The following is a 24,212-nucleotide window of genomic DNA, read 5'->3' on the forward strand; positions in this document are numbered from 1 at the left end:
CTTATCCCATTTTCAGGCCGATACAGTAAAAACACGGGAGAGCGGGCGAATGCCCCTTCTCCCAGCGTGCGCACAGGCCACTCTCCTGTGCGCGCGATACAGTATCTTAATTTATTTAAATTAGGCCCGGTGGTAAAAAGAGGCGCTAGGGACACTAGTGCGTCCCTAGCGCCTCTTTTTTGACGGAAGCGGCGGCTGTCAGCGGGTTTGACAGCCGACGCTCAATTTTGCTGGTGTCGGTTCTCGAGCCCGCTGACAGCCATGGGCTCGGAAACTGGATGCCGACAAAATTGAGCATCTGGTTTTCGACCCGACAGCCACGGGCCCATTTAAAAAAATTTTTTAAAAATTTTTTTACTTTTTTAAACTTTCAGGACCTCCGACTCAATATCGTCAAGATATTAAGACGGAGGGTGCACAGAAAAGCAGTTTTTACTGCTTTTCTGTGCACTTTCCCCGTGCCTGGAGAAATTACCTTTGGGTAGGCGCTAATTTCTGAAAGTAAAATGTGCGGTTTGGCTGCACATTTTGCTTTCTGAATCACGCGGGAATACCTAATAGGGCCATCAACATGCATTTGCATGTTGCGGGAGCTATTAGGTTCGGGGGGTTGGACGCGCGTTTTGGATGCGCTATTACCCCTTACTGAATAAGGGGTAAAGCTAGTGCGTCCAAAATGCACGTCCAAATGCCGGCTAACAGTGCGCTCCGTTGGAGCGCACTGTACTGTATCGGCCCGTTTGTTTGAAAAAATGTTCAAAAATCTTTATCTTTGCGAAGGAATGAGGGGAACCTCCACAAGGCGGCACCCTCTCCAAACTCTGTAATATGAAAATCTATCCAGACGGGGGCATGGTCTGAAGTGCCCATGTTTCCTATCTTTGACTGGTGGAATTTATGGAAAAAGACCTGAGAGCCCAAAATATAATCAATCCTGGATAAGGATGTATGGGCCCTGGAGATGTGGGTAAAATCCTTTAATGTAGGATTGAGCACTCTCCAGTAATCTAATGCATGTAAACCATTACATAAATATGCAATACCTTTGTGCTGCTCAGGATCCCCCTTAGCTCTGTGAGGTGGGAGTCTATCCGAAAGGGGATCATGCACACAGTTAAAATACCCTGCCAGGAAAAGCCAGCCTTTCTTATTTAGGAGCAGTAAATGTGCCACCTTCTCAAAAAATCTGTGATCGTACTCGTTAGGACCATAAACATTACAGATGGTTTCTTCTCTACCTTTGAATGATCCAATTAGAATCAAAAACCTTCCTCCTGTGTCTTTAATTTCCTTATAAACCTGGAAAGAGATATATTTGTGAAGAAGGATAGCCATCCCAGCCTTCTTACCCAGAGCCAATGAGCAGAAACAGGAACCTACCCAATCTTTCTTAATTTTTGGCTTTCAATATCAGTCAAATGGGTCTCCTGGAGGCAAGCAATATCTTCCTTGTGTTTTAACCAGGTCACCCATTGTTCCATAGAAACTTGATGGCCAGAAATGTGCTAATCTGTTTCCGAGAACCACAGACACCCCCCCCCCCCCAGGGGGGGGGGGTGTCTGTGGTTCTCGGAAACAGATTAGGCCCCACCCCCAGCCTAGACCCACAGCCAAACAAAAGACATCTCTAGGTTTGATAATCCAGTCCGAGAAAGAACATTCCTCCTGAATTCCCCAGATATAAGAACCTCATGCCAATTGTGTGTCAGCTGAAACCCAATAAACCCCCTCCCCCCTCCATCCCAGTTCCTCACCCCTAAACCCATCTGTCAAACGCCGACAAAACTTCTCAGCGATCTGAGGTATGATTAGGATGTGGAGGGGCACCATCCCCCACCCGAAAAGAAAAAAGAACAGTAAAACCACAATGTAAGGTTGGAAAGGCTATGCAGAGTATAAAAGTTTCTACGCAGAAACTTGATAAACAAAGAAAGTTAACGTCAGATAATAGGGTAGTAGGTCACCCTCACCTGCAGTGAATGAATGATTCATTTATAAATATGGCCTGGGGGTATCACTCATGAGTGAGAATGGCGAAAAGGTCCCTTCTGGAGCAGAGATGCTGACCAAGTTCCCGGAGTCGCCTTCGGTGAGACTCCGGGAACTTGGGGGCCAAGATGAAGATGTACTGCAAAAAAGCTGGAGGCCCAAACACCCCTCCTATTATACCAAATGCTCACTCTATTCCCATGGCGAGAAGGAGCCGTCTCTGGCATGACTCTCCATTACGACGAAACAACGGCAGCAAAAGATACTTCTAGAATGAAGCTGGAGAAGCACCTACCCGGCGCCGCCTGAGGAGAGAAGGATTTGAGAGTCGGACACAGCAAATTGCAATGGTGTTTTTGGAATAAATCATCAAGCTCACAAAAGCCTCTGAGCTATGCCATTTGCAGAGTGCAGGCACTGCAGCGCTAGGCCAGCTGCTCCCGCAGACTACTGAGATCTGATGCATCGGCAATGGCCAGAGCTGGACAGGAAAGCTTAACGCCTCATTTACAGGCCGATACAGTACAGTCCGCTCCGACGGAGCGCACTGTTAGCCTGCTATTGGACGCGTGTTTTCCCTTACCCCTTATTCAGTAAGGGAAGGAAAACGTGCGTCCAACCCGCGGCACCTAATAGGGCCATCAACATGCAAATGCATGTTGATGGCCCTATTAGGTATGCGCACGGGATACAGAAAGTAAAATGTGCAGCCAAGCCGCACATTTTACTTTCAGAATTTTTGCTGGCGTCCGGTTTCCGAGCCCATGGCTGTCAGCGGGCTCAAGAACCGATGCTGTCAAAATTGAACATCGGCTGTCAAACCCGCTGACAGCTGCCGCTCCTGTCAAAAAGGAGGCGCTAGGGACGCGCTAGTGTCCCTAGCGCCTCCTTTTACCCGGATCTACCGCCGGACCTAATTTAAATACTGAATTGCGCGCACCGGCGAGTGGCCGGTGCATGCGCCGGGAGAGTGGGCGAATGCCCACTCTCCCGCAGACTTTACTGTATCAGCCCGTTAGTAAGTCTAATCTGCTAATAGCTGAAAGCTCAGAGTGCTGACTCACCAAGGCTTCCACACGATGTCTTCTTCATTGTGCAGGCGCTGCATCACAGATTCCTTTTGTTCTCAGAAATCGCAAGAGTTGACCGCACAGCTGACGCCATGCCAAAATAACCCAGCTTTATTCAAAGCTCAAAAAGAAACAAAACTAGCCCAAAAGTAAGTCAAAGCAGGCTATGTTAGCTCTGCGTCCACTAAGGGAGATCTTCCAGGAAGACTTTACCCTGGGAGATATCGTCAAACACCTGCATTTGTTTCAAGTGCCAGACCCGCAGACTTGCAGGGAACTGAAGAGAGAATTTCACTTGTTTGGTTGCTAAGGCTTGTTAAGCGCTAAATCAGCTTAAAAGCACTGCCCCATGAACACAAAGGTACCATACCAAATTTAGTAGAAACAAATTTAAATATATTATTGCATATCAATAAGCAATATAGGTATCTTTGGGAGGAACAGAGTAGCAGTTCTCTCTGTAGAGAAGCACTACTCTGTGTCTCACTGTATATCAGTGAGTGCTGCTTTTTTATAGGTAAAAAACATACAATAATCCCTAATAGGGATCCATGAGAGTACCATGTATTAAGTTTCTTGTGTCAAAACAAGATAAATTAAACCTAAGTTATCTTGATCCCCCTCCCAAATTGAGGCCCACTTGCCTGATGTTCACATCAATCTTCGTTAGTCCTTTGTCCTGTCAGGTTTTCATCCTCAGGGAGGTTTCAAGACTCTGGTTTCGCTGGTACCAATTAGTGGAAACATTAGCCTGTGAGATTTTAACCTTTTCCTTCTGCTTTTCTGTGACCCCATGATCTTCCATCATAAGTTTTTGACATCTCCTGCTGCAGTCCAGATGTCTCCTGTAGTTTCTCCAAATCAGGGTCAATAGGGCAGTTAAGGTTCCCATGGCCAGAACTGCAAGCAAGCCAAGGCAGCAAAGGATTCTGGGTGAGCCGTAGTCTCCAAGTTGGTTTCAAACTCAGGCACACATATCAGGCTGCACAAATAGGGTTGAATGCCTTGCGATGCTGAGTAACTTGCGTCGACTAATCCTGGAAGAGACAGACATGCACTCCTTGGTACTTGATGTCCTGGTTTGTGCGGTAGGACTGCATAATGTCTTGTTTATGGGACCAGTTCAGTATCCGGACAATCACAATCCTGGGTCTCGAGTCTCCTTCTTTCCTGCTTACCAGTCTATGAACCCTCTCAATTTTTAGGTTAGTCGACAAGGTTGAGAGCTCCAGAACCTCTGGTAGCCAGTTTTCCAAAACCTCTGCCAAATTCTTATCAAGGATAGATTCTGGGAGCCCCAAAACTTGAATATTGTACCTGCAAGACCTACTCTTTAGGTCTTCCAGTTTCTCCTCTTGTGCTCCCAGCTATTTCTCGAGCTTAGCAATCTGTACCGCAGTGGCAGTCAAATCATCTTCTAAGCTGGCTGTCCTGCTTTCCGCCATGACTAGCCGTGCCAGGATCTCAGCCAGAGAACTTTTAAGATCAGTGATCTGGTCTGAGATGCTGTTTAGTTTAATGTCCAGGGCAGCAACTACTGCATTAGTTACCTTCTCCGTGATTGTGCCAAGAGAGAAGCCAGAGGGAATGCAGGCTCCAGAGAATCTCCTCCCTCTGTGGCCATTTTCTCAGGCATCATCTTTGGGTTTTCTCTCTTTCATACCCCCCCTTCAAGAGCATTGTTCCTGGTGATTTATGCATATATTTATCTATTGATGTAGGCACAATGTATTCCTCAGAAAAGTATGAAGTTATGGGGCCGGATGCTGCAGATTTTTCCCAATGAAGGGGGATGGTGCCCAGAGCCCAGGAAACCACGTATTTCTTGGCTCACCACATCACGTGACCTCCCCTGCTTTAGTGTCTTTTTTTTGGGGGTGGGGGTGGGAATTCTCTTGCTAATTGATGCTGTGTCTATAAGAGAGCTCTTTCCATCGCCATGGTCTCTCCAGCAGTGCATGCCTCCTGCTGTCGCTCTCTCCATAGGAAGCTCTCATTCTAATGACAGTTTCTGCCCACCAGGAGTGCTCTTCCTACCCTCAGCACTTTCTCCATCATTTGCCCTCTTCCACCCTCTAGTAACTGCTGGAGCTCTCTGTCCACAGAATAACCTTTTGACATACTCCCGCCATTTATTTATTTAAAAATGTTGATGCCGCTTGTGTCCACAGATGTAGGCGGTGTACATTTATTTATTTATTTATTTATTTCAATAATTTATAGTCCGCTAATCAGAAAATCTTAGCGGATAACAATAAACACATAGAATAAAATCAGCAAAATACAAACAGTCGACAAAATATCTGAGTACAGAACAGAAAAAAAATTAAACATTACAAAAACTCACAAAGGTATATTCTGAACAATAGGTAAAGCAGCACGGAAACCCACAATAAAACTGCAATGAATCTACAAAACAGAAGGCATAGCACGTAGTGCTCAGACCGTATACAATAAAAACATAGAGGCCCACATTCAGCCATTGTGCTGCTCGGCTGGTCAGTCAAATAAACTTATCTGGTTAACTTAGTCTATATATTCAGTGGCACACTTGCACCGCCGAATATATCCAATTATCTTGAAGTCGAATTTATCCAGCTAACTTTAGGACAGGTGTATGGGCCGACCAGAGTTAGCTGGATGAATTATCTGGCTAATTCTGAACATGAGATTTAGCCGGCTAACATAGCCAGCTACCTTGGCTTCCATTTACGCCCTCAGAATGCTCCCAATTTATCTGGCCAAAGTTTAACTAGACAAAAAATTATCTGGCCAAAATTTAACCACATAAGTGCCCAAATATTCATTTAGCGGGATAACTTCTGAGTTATCTTGCTAAACCTTCAGATTATGAACCTCACACATAATAATCTCACATATCAAATAAGGCCTAACACAGAAAGTGACACTTGCTAGAGCCCGAAGCCAGAAGCCGGATAGCAGATGCCAACCTAAAACTCTCAGAATATAAAGAATTTCATTAGTCACACAAATGCCTGCTTTTCTGAAAGTTTCTGTACAAGTAATTAGACAAAAGCTTTCCTGCAAAAGACTTCCACAAGATTTATTTATTTATTAAATTTCTATACCGTCATTCTGTACTCAGTAGTAACAGTTTACAAATATACAAAAATAAAACAATCATATAATCATGTACAATTATAAATATGAATAAAACGCATCACAAAATTAAAAGTATAAAAGAAAACTTAAAACACATCTAAAATAAAGACAATAATAAAACCCAAATCATTATATAATTTAACATCACTATAATCCATGAGCCTTAATCCGCTTTCACTACACAACTCTCATATGCAAGCGTGAACAGCCAAGACTTTAAGTTCTTTTTAAAAATCAGGAAGTCTTTTTGCAATCTTAAATCAGTGGGGAGAGAATTCCAAAGTTTAGGGCCAGCAATCGAGATTGCTCTTTCTCTCATTTCAGTCAAGTGTGTGGATCGAACAGAAGGAAGAGTTAACAAGCCTTTATTCACCGACCTCAAGTTTCTCTGTGGGATATGCAAATGTAATGAAGCATTTAGCCATTCTGTTTTCTCTCTATGGATTGATTTATATAATAAGCATAAAATTTCATAGTCAGTTCTAAACTTAACTGGGAGCCAATGTAGGGCAACCAAAATTCAAAATAGGAGTTATGTGATCGAACTCTGGCCGTTGCGTTCTATAATAACTGTAATGTTCTTAAAGAGCTAGCAGGTAGGACCGAGAAAAAGCACGTTACAGTCCAGCCACTGAAAATGATCTCTCTCAGGTCTCCGCAAGACCTGTACATCAGACCGATGGAACATCAAGTTGACTTTGATGTGAAGATCTAAGTGCATGAGTAGGGCTATAAATAAGAAACATTGTATTCATCCAGGGAAAAGAGTCTTCACCTAACATTCTGTGGATTAACAAGGCAGTTCTGTATTTAATTCATCATTGGACAGGTAACTAGTATAACTCCTGCAAGACTGGGGTAATGTGAGCTCGCAGGGCTTGCCCCAAGATCAGTCGTAAAATCTGCAGTGCTCTAATAGTGCATGCCGGCAATCCTATATAGATGGAATGTTCCTTGTGGTAGAACGAAGGCCTGAACCACATCAGATATGGCAAGTAAAGACTTACAGGAGTAGGCGCAGCTTAATAAAGACAGCTTTAACCACAGGCTTAATTTGATCTTGGAAATCAAATTCGCATCAGTCGGTACACCCAGACTTTTTGCATGAGGTACAACTGGTAACTCCAAATTATCAAAATGAAAATAGGAGGGCATGGGAGCAACACTAGACTTCTGCAAGACAATAATCTTGGTTTTGGGTAGATTTAACACAAATTTATTGTGGGAGAGGCACTGTCTTACAACAGAAAGACAAACTGAGACTGTGTTAGACTTAAAGGCTTTGTCTAACAATGCAGCCTTCCCTGCAAGCTCTCTCTCCAACACTGCTCTCTCTCAAATAACACTCTCCATCCCTGTGCTGTCTCTGTTGGTAGCATTCTCTTCATCACTGCACTCTCTCCACTTGCAGTGCTCTGTTTTTCTCTCTCACTGCTCTCTCTCGCTCTCTCCCCCTCCCACCTCTCTTATCTCTGCTTCTCTCTCTTGCCATTTGCAGTGCTCTTAATCTCCATTATTTCTCATTTTCCACTTGCAATTCCTTTTCCGTTATTACTTCCTTGCCATTGGTAGCATTTTCTCTCACTTTGGTAGCTCGCTTTCCGTCGGTGCTGTCTTTTCCTTGGAAGCAGTCTCTTCTTGTGTTCTTTCTATGGCTTTGTGTGCTCTCCTCACGATTGCTGTCTCTTCACCGGAATCTCACTCTGCACCTCTGTTCCGTCTGTACTTTGTCTGCTGACCCTCTCCTCCTGACTGTGCCCTCTCCACCTGTACACGCTCTGACACTCTGTCTCCATCCCTGCCTCCCTCTTCCTCATCTCTCCCTGAAGGATCTGGCAGGACAGACAAAACCCACCTGCCCTCACCTCCGGCAACACGGACTCCTGTTTGCTCTTTAATCTGACTGCAAGCCAGCACTGTAGAAAGTGACGAAAGTGTCTATGATATTTTCTCCTCTCTATCCCTTTTGTTTGGGTTAACCTAATTGTATTTCAACGTTATGTTATGTGTATGTGCCATATGTAATCCACACAGGTTTGATGTAGCAGTATATAAATAGAATAAAAATAAAATAAGCTGGCACTAGCACACAGAGCAGGAAGGCCTTGTAGGGAGGGGCGGTTACTGGTGGAGGAGGGGGAGGAGAAAGGAGAAAGGGGGGGGGAGGCGTGGTGGTCTTGTGCTCACTGTGCTGTGGCTTTGTGGCAGGTGGATGCAAGGGGCTTCCATGACACCTGTGTGTACACGTACTGCCGGGAAGAAGGCGGGGACGAGAGGAGGCGTGCCGCCGTGTGTGCCACCTTCGCAAGCTACGCCCGGGAGTGTGCCCAGCAGCACATCTTCATTGACTGGAGGAGGCAGGGATTCTGTGGTAGGTGGTGCAGTTCCCCCATTCTCATGCAGGGCCTTTGTCACTGCGACCTTGGGCTTCAAGAGACAGGCTTGCAGCTTGCTCCGAGTGACGCAGCGCACCCATCCTCTGTCCTTGCTTTTTCGATCCTGACAGGACCAGGGCTGGCTGGAGGGCAAATGGCTCCCTGGGTGATTCAGCTCCAGCTGCAGGGCATCATTTCTTCTTGTAAGTGGGGCCGACCCACATGACGCTGGCACCTCCTCCTCTCCTGCCAATGCGGGCGGGCAAGATGTGACTCCTCCTCCTTCTGTTGCATGGGCCAATGCAATGTGGACTGCTCTGATGCAATGACTGCTTTCTTCCGTACGTACGCCTGGAGAGAGAGGCATTGTCATCAGCGAAAAATGTCTGGACTTCCTGGGTTCATTTTGAGAAATCTGTTTGTGCCTGTTGTTCGATTAGTGCAGCACGGTGCATGACCCAGTATGTTTGATTTTAAGCAGGTGACAAACCCTGTAACTGTTAGCCATTTCCCTCTATCCTGCACTATACTGAGAGCGTGTGTGTGTGTTTCTCTCCACAGAGAAGCAGTGTGGGAAGGGCAAGGTGTACTCCGACTGTGTGTCCTCCTGCCCGCCCAGCTGTGCCACCGTGGGCGCCTCTGAGGAGGGCCCCTGCCGGGACGAGTGTGTGAGCGGCTGCGAGTGTCCTCCGGGCCTGTACTTGCAGGAGGGGGTCTGTGTGAGGGAAGAGCAGTGCCCCTGCTACCACCGGCGCCAGAAATATCTCCCAGGACAGAGCATCAGGCAGAGATGCAACCAATGGTAAGAGCCACCACACCCTACCTACCACCTGGTGCACTGCCGACCCTGTAACTGGGGAGACAAAGGCAGGGGGCTTGGGAGCCTTGCCGACTGGTATACAACTAGCTCACAATTCTAGTTGTGCCCTCCCAGATAATCCTGAGCCAGGCTGGGCCTGATTCAGCCCTGCTATTGGTGCCAGCCTGTTGTCTCTCCGGAGGCTGCTGCAGTCACATTTCCCGCCCCCTCCCAGCCCGTGAGCTCCACGAAGGCCCGGTGCAGAGCACATCTCTTACCCATGTGTTGGAACAAAAGGCAGAAGAGGCCAAGGTGTGCGCCAATCAACACGGTAAATTCGGCTAGAGCAGTTGTGCCGTGGGCTGCTCACCCAGTTGTGGTTGGGTGTCTGCTGAGAAAGACTGTCACCCCCACATGCAGGTCTTCACATACAGTGCAGAGATCAGGCGCTGCCCCCTATCTCTTTTTTCTCTCTCTCCACACAGCATGTGTCAGGGGGGCCGCTGGCACTGCTCCCAGGAGAAGTGTGCAGCCGAGTGCTCGAGGGTGGGAGACTCGCACTACGTCACCTTTGATCGCAAGAGATTCTCCTTCCAGGGGCCATGTGACTACACCCTGGTGCAGGTAAGAGAAGGGCTTCCTCCATCTTCTATGCGGCTGTTCCCTCAGCGCTTCACACCTAGGGTCTGTGACAGAGAGGTAGGGAGGACATGTAGCAGAACGGGTGGCAGGATTTTCCCTGGAGTTGGGAGAACGTCTTAGGCGCATTTTCACAAAGGCTTTATTTTAGAAGGAGAGGGTATCCCCAGTAGGAGCAGGAGGTAATATTTCCCTTGTAAAGGTCACTCATGAGACCCTACCCCGAATACTGTGCTCACTTCTGGAAGTCGTACTTTTGCAAGGGCGTTGAGAGGGGGGGGGGGGGGGGGGGAGCGGTTCAGAGAAGGGCTACGAAAAGGCCTTTCAGGGCCTGCAACACAAATCCTAGAAAGAGAGGCTTAAGCAACTCACGGGGGCTTATGTACAAAAACTTAAACAAGCAAGTTAAGGCTGTTTTGTGCATGCTAAAGTTAGGGAGCTGTGTACTCAGGTGCCTGTTAACCCAGTGCCCCAACCCATCAGCAGGATGCTGCAAAAGCTAGCATATCCTCATATGTAAACGAGGGAGCGTTACGAGCAAATGAGGCTTCACACCTGCTATTGTCCGTGGGCTTGGTAAGTCCAAAAATGTTAACAACGGCCTTGAAACAAGTGCTAAATTTTAAATGTGCACCCGTAAGGCCAAAGATGCCTAGATCTGTGTGGAAGATCCCCCATGCCAACTGGCTTGAAATGTAAGAGCTGGTTAGCGGGTGGGATTCTCTCTCTCCCAAACTTCCTTCAACATGTGAGGCCCGACATTTCTCCCTGAGCAGAGTCCACATTCCCTAGGCCCAAAAGAAAGAGCCCCCTTAGAGGCAGCCCTCTCCCCTCTCTATCTCCCCAAGATGTACCAAGAGCCCCCTTCCGTGTCCAACCCCAGACCCTCCCACCCACCTTTCATCCCTCCCGAATGGGAACTTACCATGACGCAGGTCCCAGCTATCCTCAGTGGCAAGAGACACTGCTGAGCCCAGGGCCAGCGCAAGCCTGTTTGCTGCCCTAGGCAAACCTTTGGTTATTCACTCCCCCCCCCACCCCCCAACTTACCTATTAGTAAGAGCTCCAGGCCAGCATTCCCTCCTACCCACATCAGTGGCTCCAGCCCAGCACTCCCTCCTACCCACATCAGTGGCTCCAGCATTGCACTCCCTCCTACCCACATCAGTGGCTCCAGCCCAGCACTCCCTCCTACCCACATCAGTGGCTCCAGCATTGCACTCCCTCCTACCCACATCAGTGGCTCCAGCATTGCACTCCCTCCTACCCACATCAGTGGCTCCAGCCCAGCACTCCCTCCTACCCACATCAGTGGCTCCAGCATTGCACTCCCTCCTACCCACATCAGTGGCTCCAGCCCAGCACTCCCTCCTACCCACATCAGTGGCTCCAGCATTGCACTCCCTCCTACCCACATCAGTGGCTCCAGCATTGCACTCCCTCCTACCCACATCAGTGGCTCCAGCATTGCACTCCCTTCTTTGGTAGCATTAGCTCTGGTGTAGCACCCCCTTTAGATCTCACACACCGCTAGGATTTTGACGCCCCCCCCCCCCCCCCCCAAATCTTGGCGCTCTAGGCAACTGCTTAGTTTTGCCTAATGGAAGCACCGGCCCTGGCTGAGACCTGCAGGAAATTGTTAAAAGCCAAGGCACCGGCCCGCAGAGGTAGCGTTAGACGAGCCGAGAACAGGACCCGCCGGGAATGCTAGCAGGATGAAACCACATGCAAAGTCTAGGTTGGAAACTGGGCCAGGGTTAAGGGTATGAGAGGTCCATCCAAAGAAGCAGGAAAAGCAGATCAAGGCAGAAGAAGGAGAGAACAGAGAAAGGGACAGGAGTAAGTGAAGATCTTAGGTGGTCTGGAATGAACACAGGTCCAGAGTTAGGAACAGCAATCCTAAGACACATATTTGGGAACTTAAGAACATAAGAAATTGCCATGCTGGGTCAGACCAAGGGTCCATCAAGCCCAGCATCCTGTTTCCAACAGAGGCCAAAACCAGGCCACAAGAACCTGGCAATTACCCAAACACTAAGAAGATCCCATGCTACTGATGCAATTAATAGCAGTGGCTATTCCCTAAGTAAACTTGATTAATAGCAGTTAATGGATTTCTCCTCCAAGAACTTATCCAAACCTTTTTTGGACCCAGCTACACTAACTGCACTAACCACATCCTTTCCAGTTCTACTCAAGATTAGTCGGGGGGGGGGGGGGGCATGGAAGCAGGAGGCGGAGCGGGGGGAGCAGGGGGGAGGGTGTAGAGTGGGGAGAGGAGAGCAGGTACAGCGACACAACACAGTTTCTCTCTTCTCTCCTCCAACAAACAACAACAGGCATTCTTTACCATGGGCCTCTGCAATCCTCGTGCACAGGGCCGGTGCAAAGGTCTGTAGCACCCTAGGCAGACCAGTGTAACACTGCCCTTGCCCAACCCACCCTGAGTTGAAAGTGCTCTCTCCATCTCTCTCTCTCTCTCGCTCTCTCACATGGGCCAGACGTCAGCCAAGGTACCAGATAGTTTTATGGTCCTGCCTGGAGACCCGGTAATTTGTCTACATTTCCGGAGCCTCTGGGCTAATTCCGGAGAGTTCCCAGGTATGCCTGAGACGAGGTCTGTTGTGCCAGCAGGGACCAGGAGGCAAACAGTACCCGGGACTGATTCATGCCTGGTCCCTCCTCCAAGGAGGCAGGGGGTGGACAGTGATCCCTGATTTAAATCTGAGGCAAGTCGTAGATCTTTCATGCAACCATTGAGCACTGTGAGGCTGGATAGCTTGCAGTGGAAAATCGTCAGGCTGGGGGGGGGGGTTTGAAGAGCAATTCCAGTTTAAACTTGGCAGGCACTTAACCCAAAATAAAGAGGAGTGTGTCAGTAATTCAAGGGTATTCAGAAGTGGGTAGCAGAGCAAATAACTGGATGCAGTTTTACTTAATCATTGGAATATCAATAACAAGAAAGCAGACTGGATGTTTCATTCTCTGTGGAAATTAGCTTGCGTTTTCTAAAGCTTGGTCAGGATTTGTGCCTGCCAGTTGGCCATCTGCGCTTAAGCGGATTTTCAGCCGTGTAGGAAAACGTGTGTTATTTTAATAGCAGGCATGAACTTTCCACCTAAAAAAAAAAAAAGAGACATTACAGAGGGCCCTTCAGGTGTGTATGACAGATTTACCTGCGTAACTTGAATTTTATAACCCGCAGAGATCGTTTCCACGCAGGTAATAAAATACAGTAGTAAATTACCGTGCGCCCTTATACGTAAGGACTTGGGCACACGCAAGCAGCTTTGAAAGTTACCTTCCATGTCTCAGTGCAATCCTGCAGTCTCAATAGAAGGTGTCTTTTCTGTTTACTGTTGTTCTGTTTTAGTATCTTGTTTGAAGTTTTTTTTTAAGATCATGGATGTTTTTTTTAACGTAATCCACCTTGAACTATAGATATGAGTGGAATATAAATCTTTTAGATAAATAAATAAAAAGCCTTTTTACCCATTTAAAAGGCCATTTATGCAGGTAAATGGCTTCTGAAAACTCCCATCTATATAAAGAGAGGGCTAAATTTTGAAAAGCTGAGGACCCGATTCACTAAACTTTTTTCCCATAGACAAAGGGCAAGTTCTCTTTCTCACTCTTCTCTTCCTTGGCGCCGTGGGCTTCAGGCGCTATTTGGGTTATGTTTTGTCCTGCTTGATTTGTAGGATTTTGTGGACGGGAAGCTGCTGATCACCGCAGAGAACGTCGCCTGTGGGAGTAACGGGGCTGCAAGCTGCCTGCGCGCTCTCGTCGTCACTGCGTACAAAACAGCTGTCCAGCTCCGGACCTCAGGTAAGTGCAGGGGCTCGCTGCTCCAGGGCAGCACCAGCCGATAAGTCACAGGGATCCCCCGCTGCAATGCTGATCGTTCAATATCAGGCGTCAGATGGTGCTCACGAGAACTCTGATCAAGCTATAAATACCAGGAGCCAGAGAATGGTGATGGGATCCCAGCTCCACCATACAGGAGGCAATATTCAAAATGTCTGCAGGTAGCTGCAAAGTTTTTCCCCTGCGGACTTTGCACCAGTTCCCAAAGGGAGAGTAGGCACATATTTTGCTTTTCAAAATTGCCCGAGGGAAAAAGTACTAGCAGAGATTTGCATCTGCTTTTTCTACGGACACATTTTACTCTTAAAAAACTATGCACGTTGTTGCAGACTCCTCGAAATACCATGCGCCAGATAATACGCATGTGCTCCCAGTTCCTACCATTGCCCCTATTCCACTAGCTTGTCTGTTGCAGGGGCTCCCTTTGGGGAGCTGGGACCAGATTGCTCTGCATAATCCTGGGGTTCTTTCCTGGGGGAAAAGTCAGTATTTAAAGGTCCTGGGTACTGTTATTAGGTCTTCTTATACCTTCCAGCAAAAGACAGACTGCATGTAGTCACCTGTTGTTAAAAAAAATAATCCTTTTGTGGTTTAATGTGGTGCAGAGGGATAACCTCATGGGTGGCACACTTTGGGATAGTGTATTTCAATACACGAAATAAAGTTCAGCAATCCGGAAAACGCAATCTTGGATACAGTCCCTGGTAAAGGCAACAGAAATCCTGTATACTGTGTGATCTGATGCATTACACTTCTGGGCAGTATCCCCTAGGGCTTCCTTGTACAAGTTCCTTTCCTTTGGGTGTAGACTCCTGCAGTCTATCAGTAGTATGCTGTAAATCTCTCTGCCACTGGCAAGGATGAGATCCTACAGCCTCCTCTCACATTGCAGCTCTAAGATCATAAGAATCATAAGAACATAAGATATGCCATACTGGGACAGACCAAAGGTCCATCAAGCCCAGTATCCTTTGTCCAAAAGTGGCCAATCCAAGTCACAAATACTTGGCATGTACCCAAATGATTAGAAAGATTCCAAGCTACTAATGCTGGTAAGAAGCAGTGGCTATTCCTTATTGATTAATGGAAGTTTATGGACTTCTCCTCCAGGAACTTATCAAAACCTTTTTTAAACCCATCTCTTCTCCAAACTGAACAGCCCTAATCTCTTTAGCCTTTCCTTATAGGGCAGCTGTTCCTAGCCCCTTATCATTTTGTCGCCCTTCTCTGCACTTTCTTCAGTGCAACTATATCTTTTTTGAGATGCAGCGACTAGAATTGTACACAGTATTCAAGGTGCGGTCTCACTATGAAGCGATATAGAGGCATTATGACATCCATAGTTTTATTTGCCATTCCCTTCCTAACAATTCCTAAGGTACAGAGAAGGGCAACCAAAATGATAAAGGGGATGGAACAGCTCCTCTATGAGGAAAGGCTGAAGAGGTTAGGGCTGTTCAGTTTGGAGAAGAGACGGCTGAGGGGGGATATGATAGAGATCTTTAAGATCATGAGAGGTCTTGATCGAGTAGATGTGAATCGGTTATTTACACTTTCGAATAATAGAAGGACTAGGGGCATTCCATGAAGTTAGCAAGTAGCACATTTAAGACTAATCGGAGAAAATTCTTTTTCACTCAACGCACGATAAAGCTCTGGAATTTGTTGCCAGAGAATGTGATTAGTGCAGTTAGTGTAGCTGGGTTCAAAAAAGGTTTGGATAAGTTCTTGGAGTAGAATTCCATTACCTGCTATTAATCAAGTTTATTTAGGGAATAGCCACTGCTATTAATTGCATCAGTAGCATGGGATCTTCTTGGTTTTTGGATACTTGCCAGGTTCTTGCATCGTGATCTGTTTTCTACATCATCTACCTTCTCCTCCGCGACTTTGAGCTTCATTTTTAGCTGAACCACTCATGAGGTAAATGCTAGGGTGTCGTCCTCCACCACAGAAATGCTGCCTTCTGCTACCTCCAAGTGCCTACCAGTATCTTGGATAGGGTCTTTCAGTTCCACAATGTGGTTGGAGGCACCTTCAAATTCATGCTCAAGGACAGTCACGAAAGCTGTTGTGAGCCGGGTAATGGTCAGCTCGTCAGAGGAAGCAACCATGAGAGATTCTTGTCAGTCGGCCAACTTAGTATCAGGCGCTTTACCTTTTTCCTTCTCTCTATGAGCTGGCCTCGTTGTCATACTGCCCGATCAAATTCTTCACATCATAAAGCTCCAGAACTAGTCTGCAACTCCCGAGAATTCAGCAGATTAAATCAGAAATGGGACCAAATGGTAAAAAAATGATTAAATACACTTATTTCAGAGGGGTGGCACCCGGAGCTCTAGTGGCTGCATCCCACCAGGCTCACCGCATCACGTGATCTCTACATGCAACTTTTAAATATGGCCTCCTGCTGTTCCAGTCCTCAGGCTCTCTGTCAGTATACCTCAGCCTTCACCTGCAGCATTCCCCACTATTCCCCACAAACAGCTCTGCCACTGTGCACTGTCAGTGTTCAACAAGCAGTAAGTGTCTTTGTACCAGGATTTCAGAGCATACGCTAACCTCCCTGACGTACAAAGTCCAACCACAATGGAAGAGTCAGCAAAGGATAAATAAGTGATTGCAGGATCAAATAACACAATTTCTTGACCGACAAATAGATTGAGAAACAGAGGGTCCAATGAAAGCTTGGAGGTGGACAGATTAGACCAAAGTGTTTGGATCAGCTTTTGCTGCAGAGTGAAGAAATAGTCTATATGTAGATTTTGGTTCTTTTTTCCCTCTCTTGCCTTTGTCTCATGTTATTCCTGTCTGCCTTTGCTCAATGACTCTGTTCTCCATTTGCTCTCTTTTTCTTGCCTTCTCTCCTTGTCTCCTGCTTTCTAAAAATTGTCCTTGCTCAGCCTTTCCCTTTCCCTCTCTCTTTAATTGCCTTGCCCTGCAGTTGTGGCTCTGACCCCACCCCCCCCAGGCTCCTGCTTATGCTCTCTGCTCCCTGCAGGCGAGATCACCGTGAACGGACGTGAGGCGAGCCTGCCCTTCCTCAGTGCGGACCTCTCGGTGAGACGGGCCTCCTCTTCCTTCCTCCTGCTCCAGACCTTCGGGGCCCACGTGCTGTGGGGACTGGAGTTCCCAGCGGTCTATGTTACCCTCCAGCCAGCATTTGCCAACAAGGTGAGGGCGTCAAGGCTACCTCTGTCTGCATCAGTGCAGGGGCCCAGGGTTTTCAAACTCCTGTTTCTTTCAGGACTAAAGCGTCCTAGCCAGCAATAGTGTCCCCTGTTTGAATCCATTTTCCTTGTGTCTCCTTTAATGTTTTGCATTCTCCCAGGAAACTTTCTCCTTCCATCTCATCCATAATAACAAGGTACACAACAGATGGTAAATACGATGCCCAACATACACGCAATGTTGACGTTGAATCTACACTAACACAGTGCAGGACAGTACCCTACATACTGTAATACAACCTGAGTGAAATGACCCTGATGAGATGGGATTGGGAAGGAATTGTTTTCAAGGGTACACAACTGGTTACCGAGGCACAGTGGATTTTTTTTTTTTTCATTTTCCTTCTGGACTATCACGCAGAGAGAGCTGTGAGGAAATCGGAAAGAGGCTGAATTTGGTGGGACTTTGGTTTTCTATTATTCTAAACAGCTATGTAATAAGGGCCTCTCTTATATCATAAGAAGCATAAGTCAAAGCTTTCATTCTTTGGACTCCACTGTGCCTTTACAGGTGCTTGGACTGTGTGGTACATACAGCTGGAGCCAGAAGGATGATTTCACCACTCCTGAGGGGGACATTGAGACCAGCATTGCTGCCTTTGCCAATAAGTTCAAGAGGAGCAGCGAGTGCCCAGATGTCAGCACTCTGGCGTTTGACCCCTGCGGGACGTACACACAGCGAAGGGAATTTGCAGAAGGCACCTGCTCGGTCATCCACGGCGCAGTGTTCCAGGTAAGGTGAGCATGAAGATGGCTGAAGGGAAGAGGTTGGCTCTCCATTTACGAGCATTGGCACCAGTACTCAGAAAAACCCTGAGTTTGTAATTTCAGCTGAACTTAGGCTCTTAAGAGGTCCATATTCAAAGAGGTTTATTCAGCCAAGCTGGCACTTAACTGGACAACTCCCAGGGGTTTTACTTTTGACATAATTTTTACTTATTTTCTGGGGGTGAGGGATTGAGCCTTGCGGCTCGTAAGATTTTGGGGTTGTTTTGGTACTTGACTGGGGGCTATATATTGAATATAGCTGGTTGAGGTTAAAGTTATCCAGGTACATGTATCTGGATAATTTTAGAACTGCTCTGAGGCAGGCCTAAACTTATCTGGATAACTATTCCAGATAACTTGGGGGCAAACAGGGGAATATGGCTCTCTTAAGATATATTCAAGTAGAGCCAATTAGGGTTTAAGTTATCCATGTAAACTACCCGGATAACTATAACCAAGTATAGTCAGAGGGAGACTTTAGCCTGATAACATATCTTCTTGCTGGCTTATTGAATATTTATCAAAATGTAAATATCGCATGCGATGAGAAAAGCGGTATGTTTTATGGTAAGAGGGAGTTTATCACAATTTGCACTAATACCTATGCGAAGAGCTAAGTTACCGCAAATGATGGACGCTCTACCTGGGTAACATCAAGCTAGGTTGAGAGAACATTGCACAAATCTCATCTTTGGGTGAGTTTCCTCACTCCGAAGGCCATCAAATCTTCACAAGAGTGCACTGTTCTATTCGTACGTCTCATATGAATGTCAAAGTGACCCCTAACCCCCTACACTAATACCTAAACCTCACCTTGAGTTACTAGTTGTGCCTCCCATAGAGATATAAATACCTATCTAGGGTGATAGCATTATGGCTAGGCTCTCTCTCTCCCTCCCTCCCTCCCCTCCCTTCAAACCAGCATCTATGCAAAACATCACAAGAGGGCCTTGCAAACTGGTAAGCCTACTCCTCTTTTTCATATGGTGCTATCGCATACATTAATGGCACTTTTCGCATGCGATAAGCCCTTAACGCATGCAAAAATGCCTTAGTGCATTTTGATAAATGAGGGGGTTAGGGACTTAAGGGCCTAGTTTACTGCTATTCACTTTCCTAACTTTAGTTGCCTAAGTTAGGAACTGGAAATCAGCGATGAGGCTCTAACATTGTTCCCCTGAACTGAGACTGCCCCTCCCCTGGCCACACCCATATTTTAGCCATCTAAATGAAAGTGTCTAGTAAAAATAGGCACCTAAATTTAGATGCTCTGATAAGGGAAATTTTGAATTGGACAGATCTCAGTGCCTAAATCCTTAAGTTAGGTGCCTCATAGCAACTTGGATAATCTACAGCAAGAGAGACAGGGTTGGGAGGGAGGGTAAGGGGGTCAGCTAGTCAAAACTGATTTGAGACAGGCCATGTATTGATTCAGATACATAATAACAGTAGACGTCAGTTGGTGAGAACCATTTGACCAGCCCAGTTGCCCCATCCACATCGCTCAAGCTCTGGTCATTACTCTTCTTTGCCCTTACCGTTACCCTCAGCACCAAAGGATATCTTCCAGCTATCAGCCTCACAAGCTTGATTGACTGCAAGAGGTCACCGTCTATCCTTTTGGCCCTTAGATGGGGAGTGCAATTGAGTCGTCCTTCTTGATTACGCTTGTCAGTGCTCCATGGTTCCAAGCTTTTGGCCCTCCCATCTTTTCCTGTTGGCTTCATGCAATCCAGCTTTATTATCTTCTTTTTTCGGCCCTAGACTCTTCCAGGTAGATGGATATACAAGCTTTCATTCCTAAATTAACACCCAGGCCCTCCATGTCATCTCCTCTTTACTTTCCATCGCCCTCTGATCTGTCCCAAGAAGGCTTGAATTCTAAAACAGTTTTGGTTTTCACCACCAGATATTTGCCACCCTCTCAGTAAGAAATAGTTTCTCATATTTTCTCTGAACTTTCCTCCCTCCAACATTTTATCATGAAGATCTAATGGAGGCTAAGTTTGACTCCATACTCACTGGGTCTGGATCTTTTTCACGCCATTTGGATGCAAATATTCACAGATTCAAATGGTGCAGATTTCCCAGTACTTTGAATATATCTTCAAATAATTCAAATTCACGAGTAAGAACCAGTCCAGGTACTCCTGGATTAAAAAAAAAAAAAAAAAGAGGCAGGGGGATTTAAACTACATTGCAGTGAATTCCAATTACCAAAATCAGATATTTGTAGATTCAGTTCCCAAATGTGAATGGAGTCAGGGGAGGTTCACCTCTCCTGCCAGTGTGACTATGTTGGTATATCTGTGTTGGTAGATGTAGGCTTCAGTAGGATAAGAGATGGAGGCATTTTCTATAGAATGAAGAGCTCACAGAGAAGAGGGTCATCTTATGAAGCTGAGGGGAAGGAGACTCAAAAATAATGTGATAAAATACAAATACCCACCACTCTCTCAGTAAAATAGTAACAGATTTCCAGAAGAGGTTATAGGAATCAGTGCAATGCCAGAATTCAAGAATGCATGGGAGAGACACAGAGGGACCTTAGTGGTGGAGGGAGGGAGAACGGCCCAAGGCGAGTAAGACCTGTGATATTAGAATAGGCAGACAGCAATGAGCAGATCAGGTGGGTTCTCATTTGCCTGCGTCTTCTATGTTTCTGTGTGTGCACACATAATGTTTGAGTGCACATGTACAGTATATCTGAGGTTAGATTCTTGTAGCCCATCATGAGGCTCTCTTTTCTCTCTCCCCCTACTGCTTCACGATCCACAGCCCTGTCATAACCAAGTGGACTGGGAGCCATACTACCAGCTGTGCCTCCAAGATGTCTGTGGATGTGCCCCTGACAAGGACTGTCTCTGCAGTGCTGTGGCTGTCTATGCACGGCAGTGCGCCCAGGAAGGTGCAGTGTTCCCATGGAGGAACCAAACTTTCTGCGGTAAGTCATGACCAGGAGCCATTCTTTTAGTAATAGTCACTTCTGTATCCTACCCCAATTATACTGTGGCCTGGGAGAACTTGAATGTGTGAGACAACAGACGATAAGCAGGGTCAGGCCTGCCTAGTACCTGGGTGAGGGGATCATCAGGGAAGTCTGCGTTTTGGGGGCTGCAGGAGGAGGTGGCAAACCTCTGCAGTATTCTGCCAAGCAAAGGTCACCGGCACCTAATGAGGATGTGGTCACCTAACTCTGGATGCCCAGAAATGAGGAGAAACAAGAAAAGCTCAGATCAGCAGAGAGACATCTGGTTAGGAGGAGCTTGGGGGTGCCCCTTGATAGAATGGAAGTGCATTGCTTCTCTGGCTGGATTCAGGCTGTAATGCCTTTTCTTGGAAGAACACATTTGGAGATGATAACATTGGTGGACTTGAGTTTTTGATACCACATAGATCCCTTCTTTTTGATGACTTATATCTTCTATGATGCCTGAAGAAGGGACCTATGTCATGGCCTGCAAAGAATCTGGTGTTCTCCAGGGCCAATATGGCTGCTCTTACTTTGGCTCACTCCGCTGTGCAATGTAAGACACTAGTGCCATAACCAGGTAGACAACACTGCTCTCATTTTTTCATGATTTTATTTTACGACCCTAATGACCACAGACACAAGCAGTTTGCGGGCTAGCGATGTTGACGGTATCTCACTTCAGGCAGTGGTGGTTATTGGATCTCTCAGTAGGCTGCGCTGTACTGCCCAGCGAGTTTCACCGGGATAGTGAAGTGACTCTCTCACCATTGTTGATTCTTTTCCCAGGATTCTAAGTTCATTCTCTATCTCTTGTACCACACTCATCTTTTTCCTTTTTTTCTCTTCCACTCTGTTCATTTCTTCTTGTTCTTCTTGTGCTCCTTTTTCTCTCCCCTTCTGTCTCTTACCTCCAAACATCACCTCTTCCCATCTTCTTTTCTTGCCTTCATCTTTCCACCCCTTCTCTTCTTTGCCTCCTTATCCTTGATTCTCTTGTCATTATCTCTTTTGCTCTTTCCTTCCTTCTCATGCACCCTTTTCTGTTGACTCTCTTGCTTCCTTCTCTCTTTCTTTCCCTTATCTTGTCTCCGTGTCTCTTTGTTCCACTCATCACTTTGCCTTGTCTCTTTCCTTTCTCTCTCACTTCACGCTCTCTTGTCTGCCTCCCACATTTCCGTCTCTCCCACAGCTGTCCAGTGCTCGGGGGGCCAGGTTTATGCCGAGTGCTCCCACCCTTGCAGGAAGACCTGTGCCGACCTGCGGATGGCTGGAGGAGGAGCCTGCCAGGAGCTGGAAGGCTGCGTGGCTGGCTGTAACTGTCCTGAGGGACTAGTACTAGATGACAGCGGTCAGTGTGTCCAGGCTGCCCTGTGCCCCTGTCAACATGGGGAAGAGATGCACCCACCTGGCAGCAAGATCCAGAAGAACTGCAATACTTGGTGGGTATCAGTCTCTGCCTGTAATTGACATGTCCATGCAATGAATAATCTTTCTGCAAGTGAGAGTACTAACATGATCAATAGGCACTTGAGGACCATGAGGCTAACTGACTGTTATTTCCCATGATGTGGGTGTTCAGCAATCCCATTAAGGTTCTTAAGTCTTAACTAGATGATGGGAGATCCAGTGACCAATGGTGGGAAGGCTGAGGTTGATAACTTCATCTGCCATACTTGTTCCTTTGTTCGGACTGGGTAATAATGTGAGGGGAGGTTGGTTGAGAGGAGAGATCTAATAATATTGTAGAGGATATTGGCTGTATTCTTTTCCGTACCTTTTTTAATATATTAAGAATAGTGTATATGCAGGGAGAGTGCTATGTTTGTGTTTATCCTCTTACAGTGCCTCCCTCCTCTATGATGGGTGGATGATATAAGAGAGGTCCAATATAAATGCCGTGATTAGACCTACCATCCAGCATTTTTCTTTCCCGCTGATTGTTGGAGGATGTGGCATGAGATAGGCACAATAAATGCTATGATTGGAGGCACTATTTTAAAAAAAAAAAAAAAAAAAAAAAAAAGCTTTTGCCTTCCTGCTCTGTGATTGGTAGATGAAGTGGCAGGAGCTATGCCCAGAGGATGCTATGATTTCAAGGAATATTCATGATTTTTTCTTTCTGCTTGGTGGATGAGTCGGCAGGCAGTATGCCCAGGGAATGCCATGATTGGCAGGATTCTTTATCTTTTTTGTTTCTGCTCTCTGATTGGTGGATGAAGTGGTAGGAGATGTTTGATGAAATCACCCTATGGCCTGTTTCAGATTCTAGTACAGGATAGGTTGATTTCATTGAATGTCTTTACCACGTGACTACTACTGAAAGTTTACCCACGGGATCAATGGCATACAACGGATCATCTCTAGAGAAATCTAAGATCAGTCTTATTGGAAGTTATTGGAGAGAGAGAGAGGTGCTACCAAACTAATTCCATGTCATCTTGAGCTGTGAGTGCAATCCTGGTTTTATTTACAGATTTATATTTATTACGTATATTTCCCAAATTAAAATCAAGGCGATTCACCATAGATGTTCAATAAGAATCCTATTCTAATCCAGCCTGGTTACTGCTGTCCTGCAGAGTGCAGTGGGATAGAGGGATAGAAAAGGCAATTGTTCAAAATCTCAGAATGTGAAAAGGGGTGGCAGAATATGAAAGCACACCTAGCACTGGTGAATTCTTAAAGAAGACTTGTCTACTGGGAGGTCTGGTGGCACGTTGCGTTGTTTTAAGGTCAATCGACTCATGGTTTGCAAAAAATTACAGGATGGAATCCTTCCCCCTTCTTCCTCCTCTCCCACTGTTCAGTGGGACATAAGAACATAAGAACATGCCATACTGGGTCAGACCAAGGGTCCATCAAGCCCAGCATCCTGTTTCCAACAATGGCCAATCCAGGCCATAAGAACCTGGCAAATTCCCAAAAACTAAGTCTATCCCATGTTACTGTTGCTAGTAATAGCAGTGGCAATTTTCCAAGTCAACTTAATTAATAGCAGGTAATGGACTTCTCCTTCAAGAACTTAGCCAATCCTTTTTTAAACCCAGCTACACTAACTGCACTAACCACATCCTCTGGCAACAAATTCCAGAATTTAATTGTGCATTGAGTGAAAAAGAACTTTCTCCGATTAGTTTTAAATGTGCCACATGCTAACTTCATGAAGTGCCCCCCTAGTCTTTCTGTAATCCGAAAGAGTAAATAACCAATTCACATTTACCCGTTCTAGACCTCTCATGATTTTAAACACCTCTATGGCCTGGATTGGCCACCTTATGGCCACCTTATGGCCTGGATTGGCCACTGCTGGAAACAGGATGCTGGGCTTGATGGACCCTTGGTCTGACCCAGTATGGCATTTTCTTATGTTCTTATGTT

General features: G+C 46.3%; 1 protein-coding gene across 1 annotated transcript in view; it reads left to right on the plus strand.

The window, feature by feature from the left end:
• The window catches only part of LOC115083210 (SCO-spondin-like), a 508,366-nt gene that overhangs the window by 40,083 nt on the left and 444,071 nt on the right, over positions 1-24,212 (plus strand). The window contains exons 11-18 of the mRNA XM_029587016.1: positions 8,391-8,553; positions 9,119-9,359; positions 9,842-9,980; positions 13,697-13,823; positions 16,864-17,036; positions 17,604-17,825; positions 20,639-20,804; positions 22,024-22,273. Coding sequence (XP_029442876.1) covers positions 8,391-8,553; positions 9,119-9,359; positions 9,842-9,980; positions 13,697-13,823; positions 16,864-17,036; positions 17,604-17,825; positions 20,639-20,804; positions 22,024-22,273 — 1,481 coding nt within the window. The remainder of the gene's footprint in view (positions 1-8,390; positions 8,554-9,118; positions 9,360-9,841; positions 9,981-13,696; positions 13,824-16,863; positions 17,037-17,603; positions 17,826-20,638; positions 20,805-22,023; positions 22,274-24,212) is intronic.

This window comes from Rhinatrema bivittatum, chromosome 2, assembly GCF_901001135.1.
Source record: "Rhinatrema bivittatum chromosome 2, aRhiBiv1.1, whole genome shotgun sequence".
NCBI classification, from domain to species: domain Eukaryota; kingdom Metazoa; phylum Chordata; class Amphibia; order Gymnophiona; family Rhinatrematidae; genus Rhinatrema; species Rhinatrema bivittatum.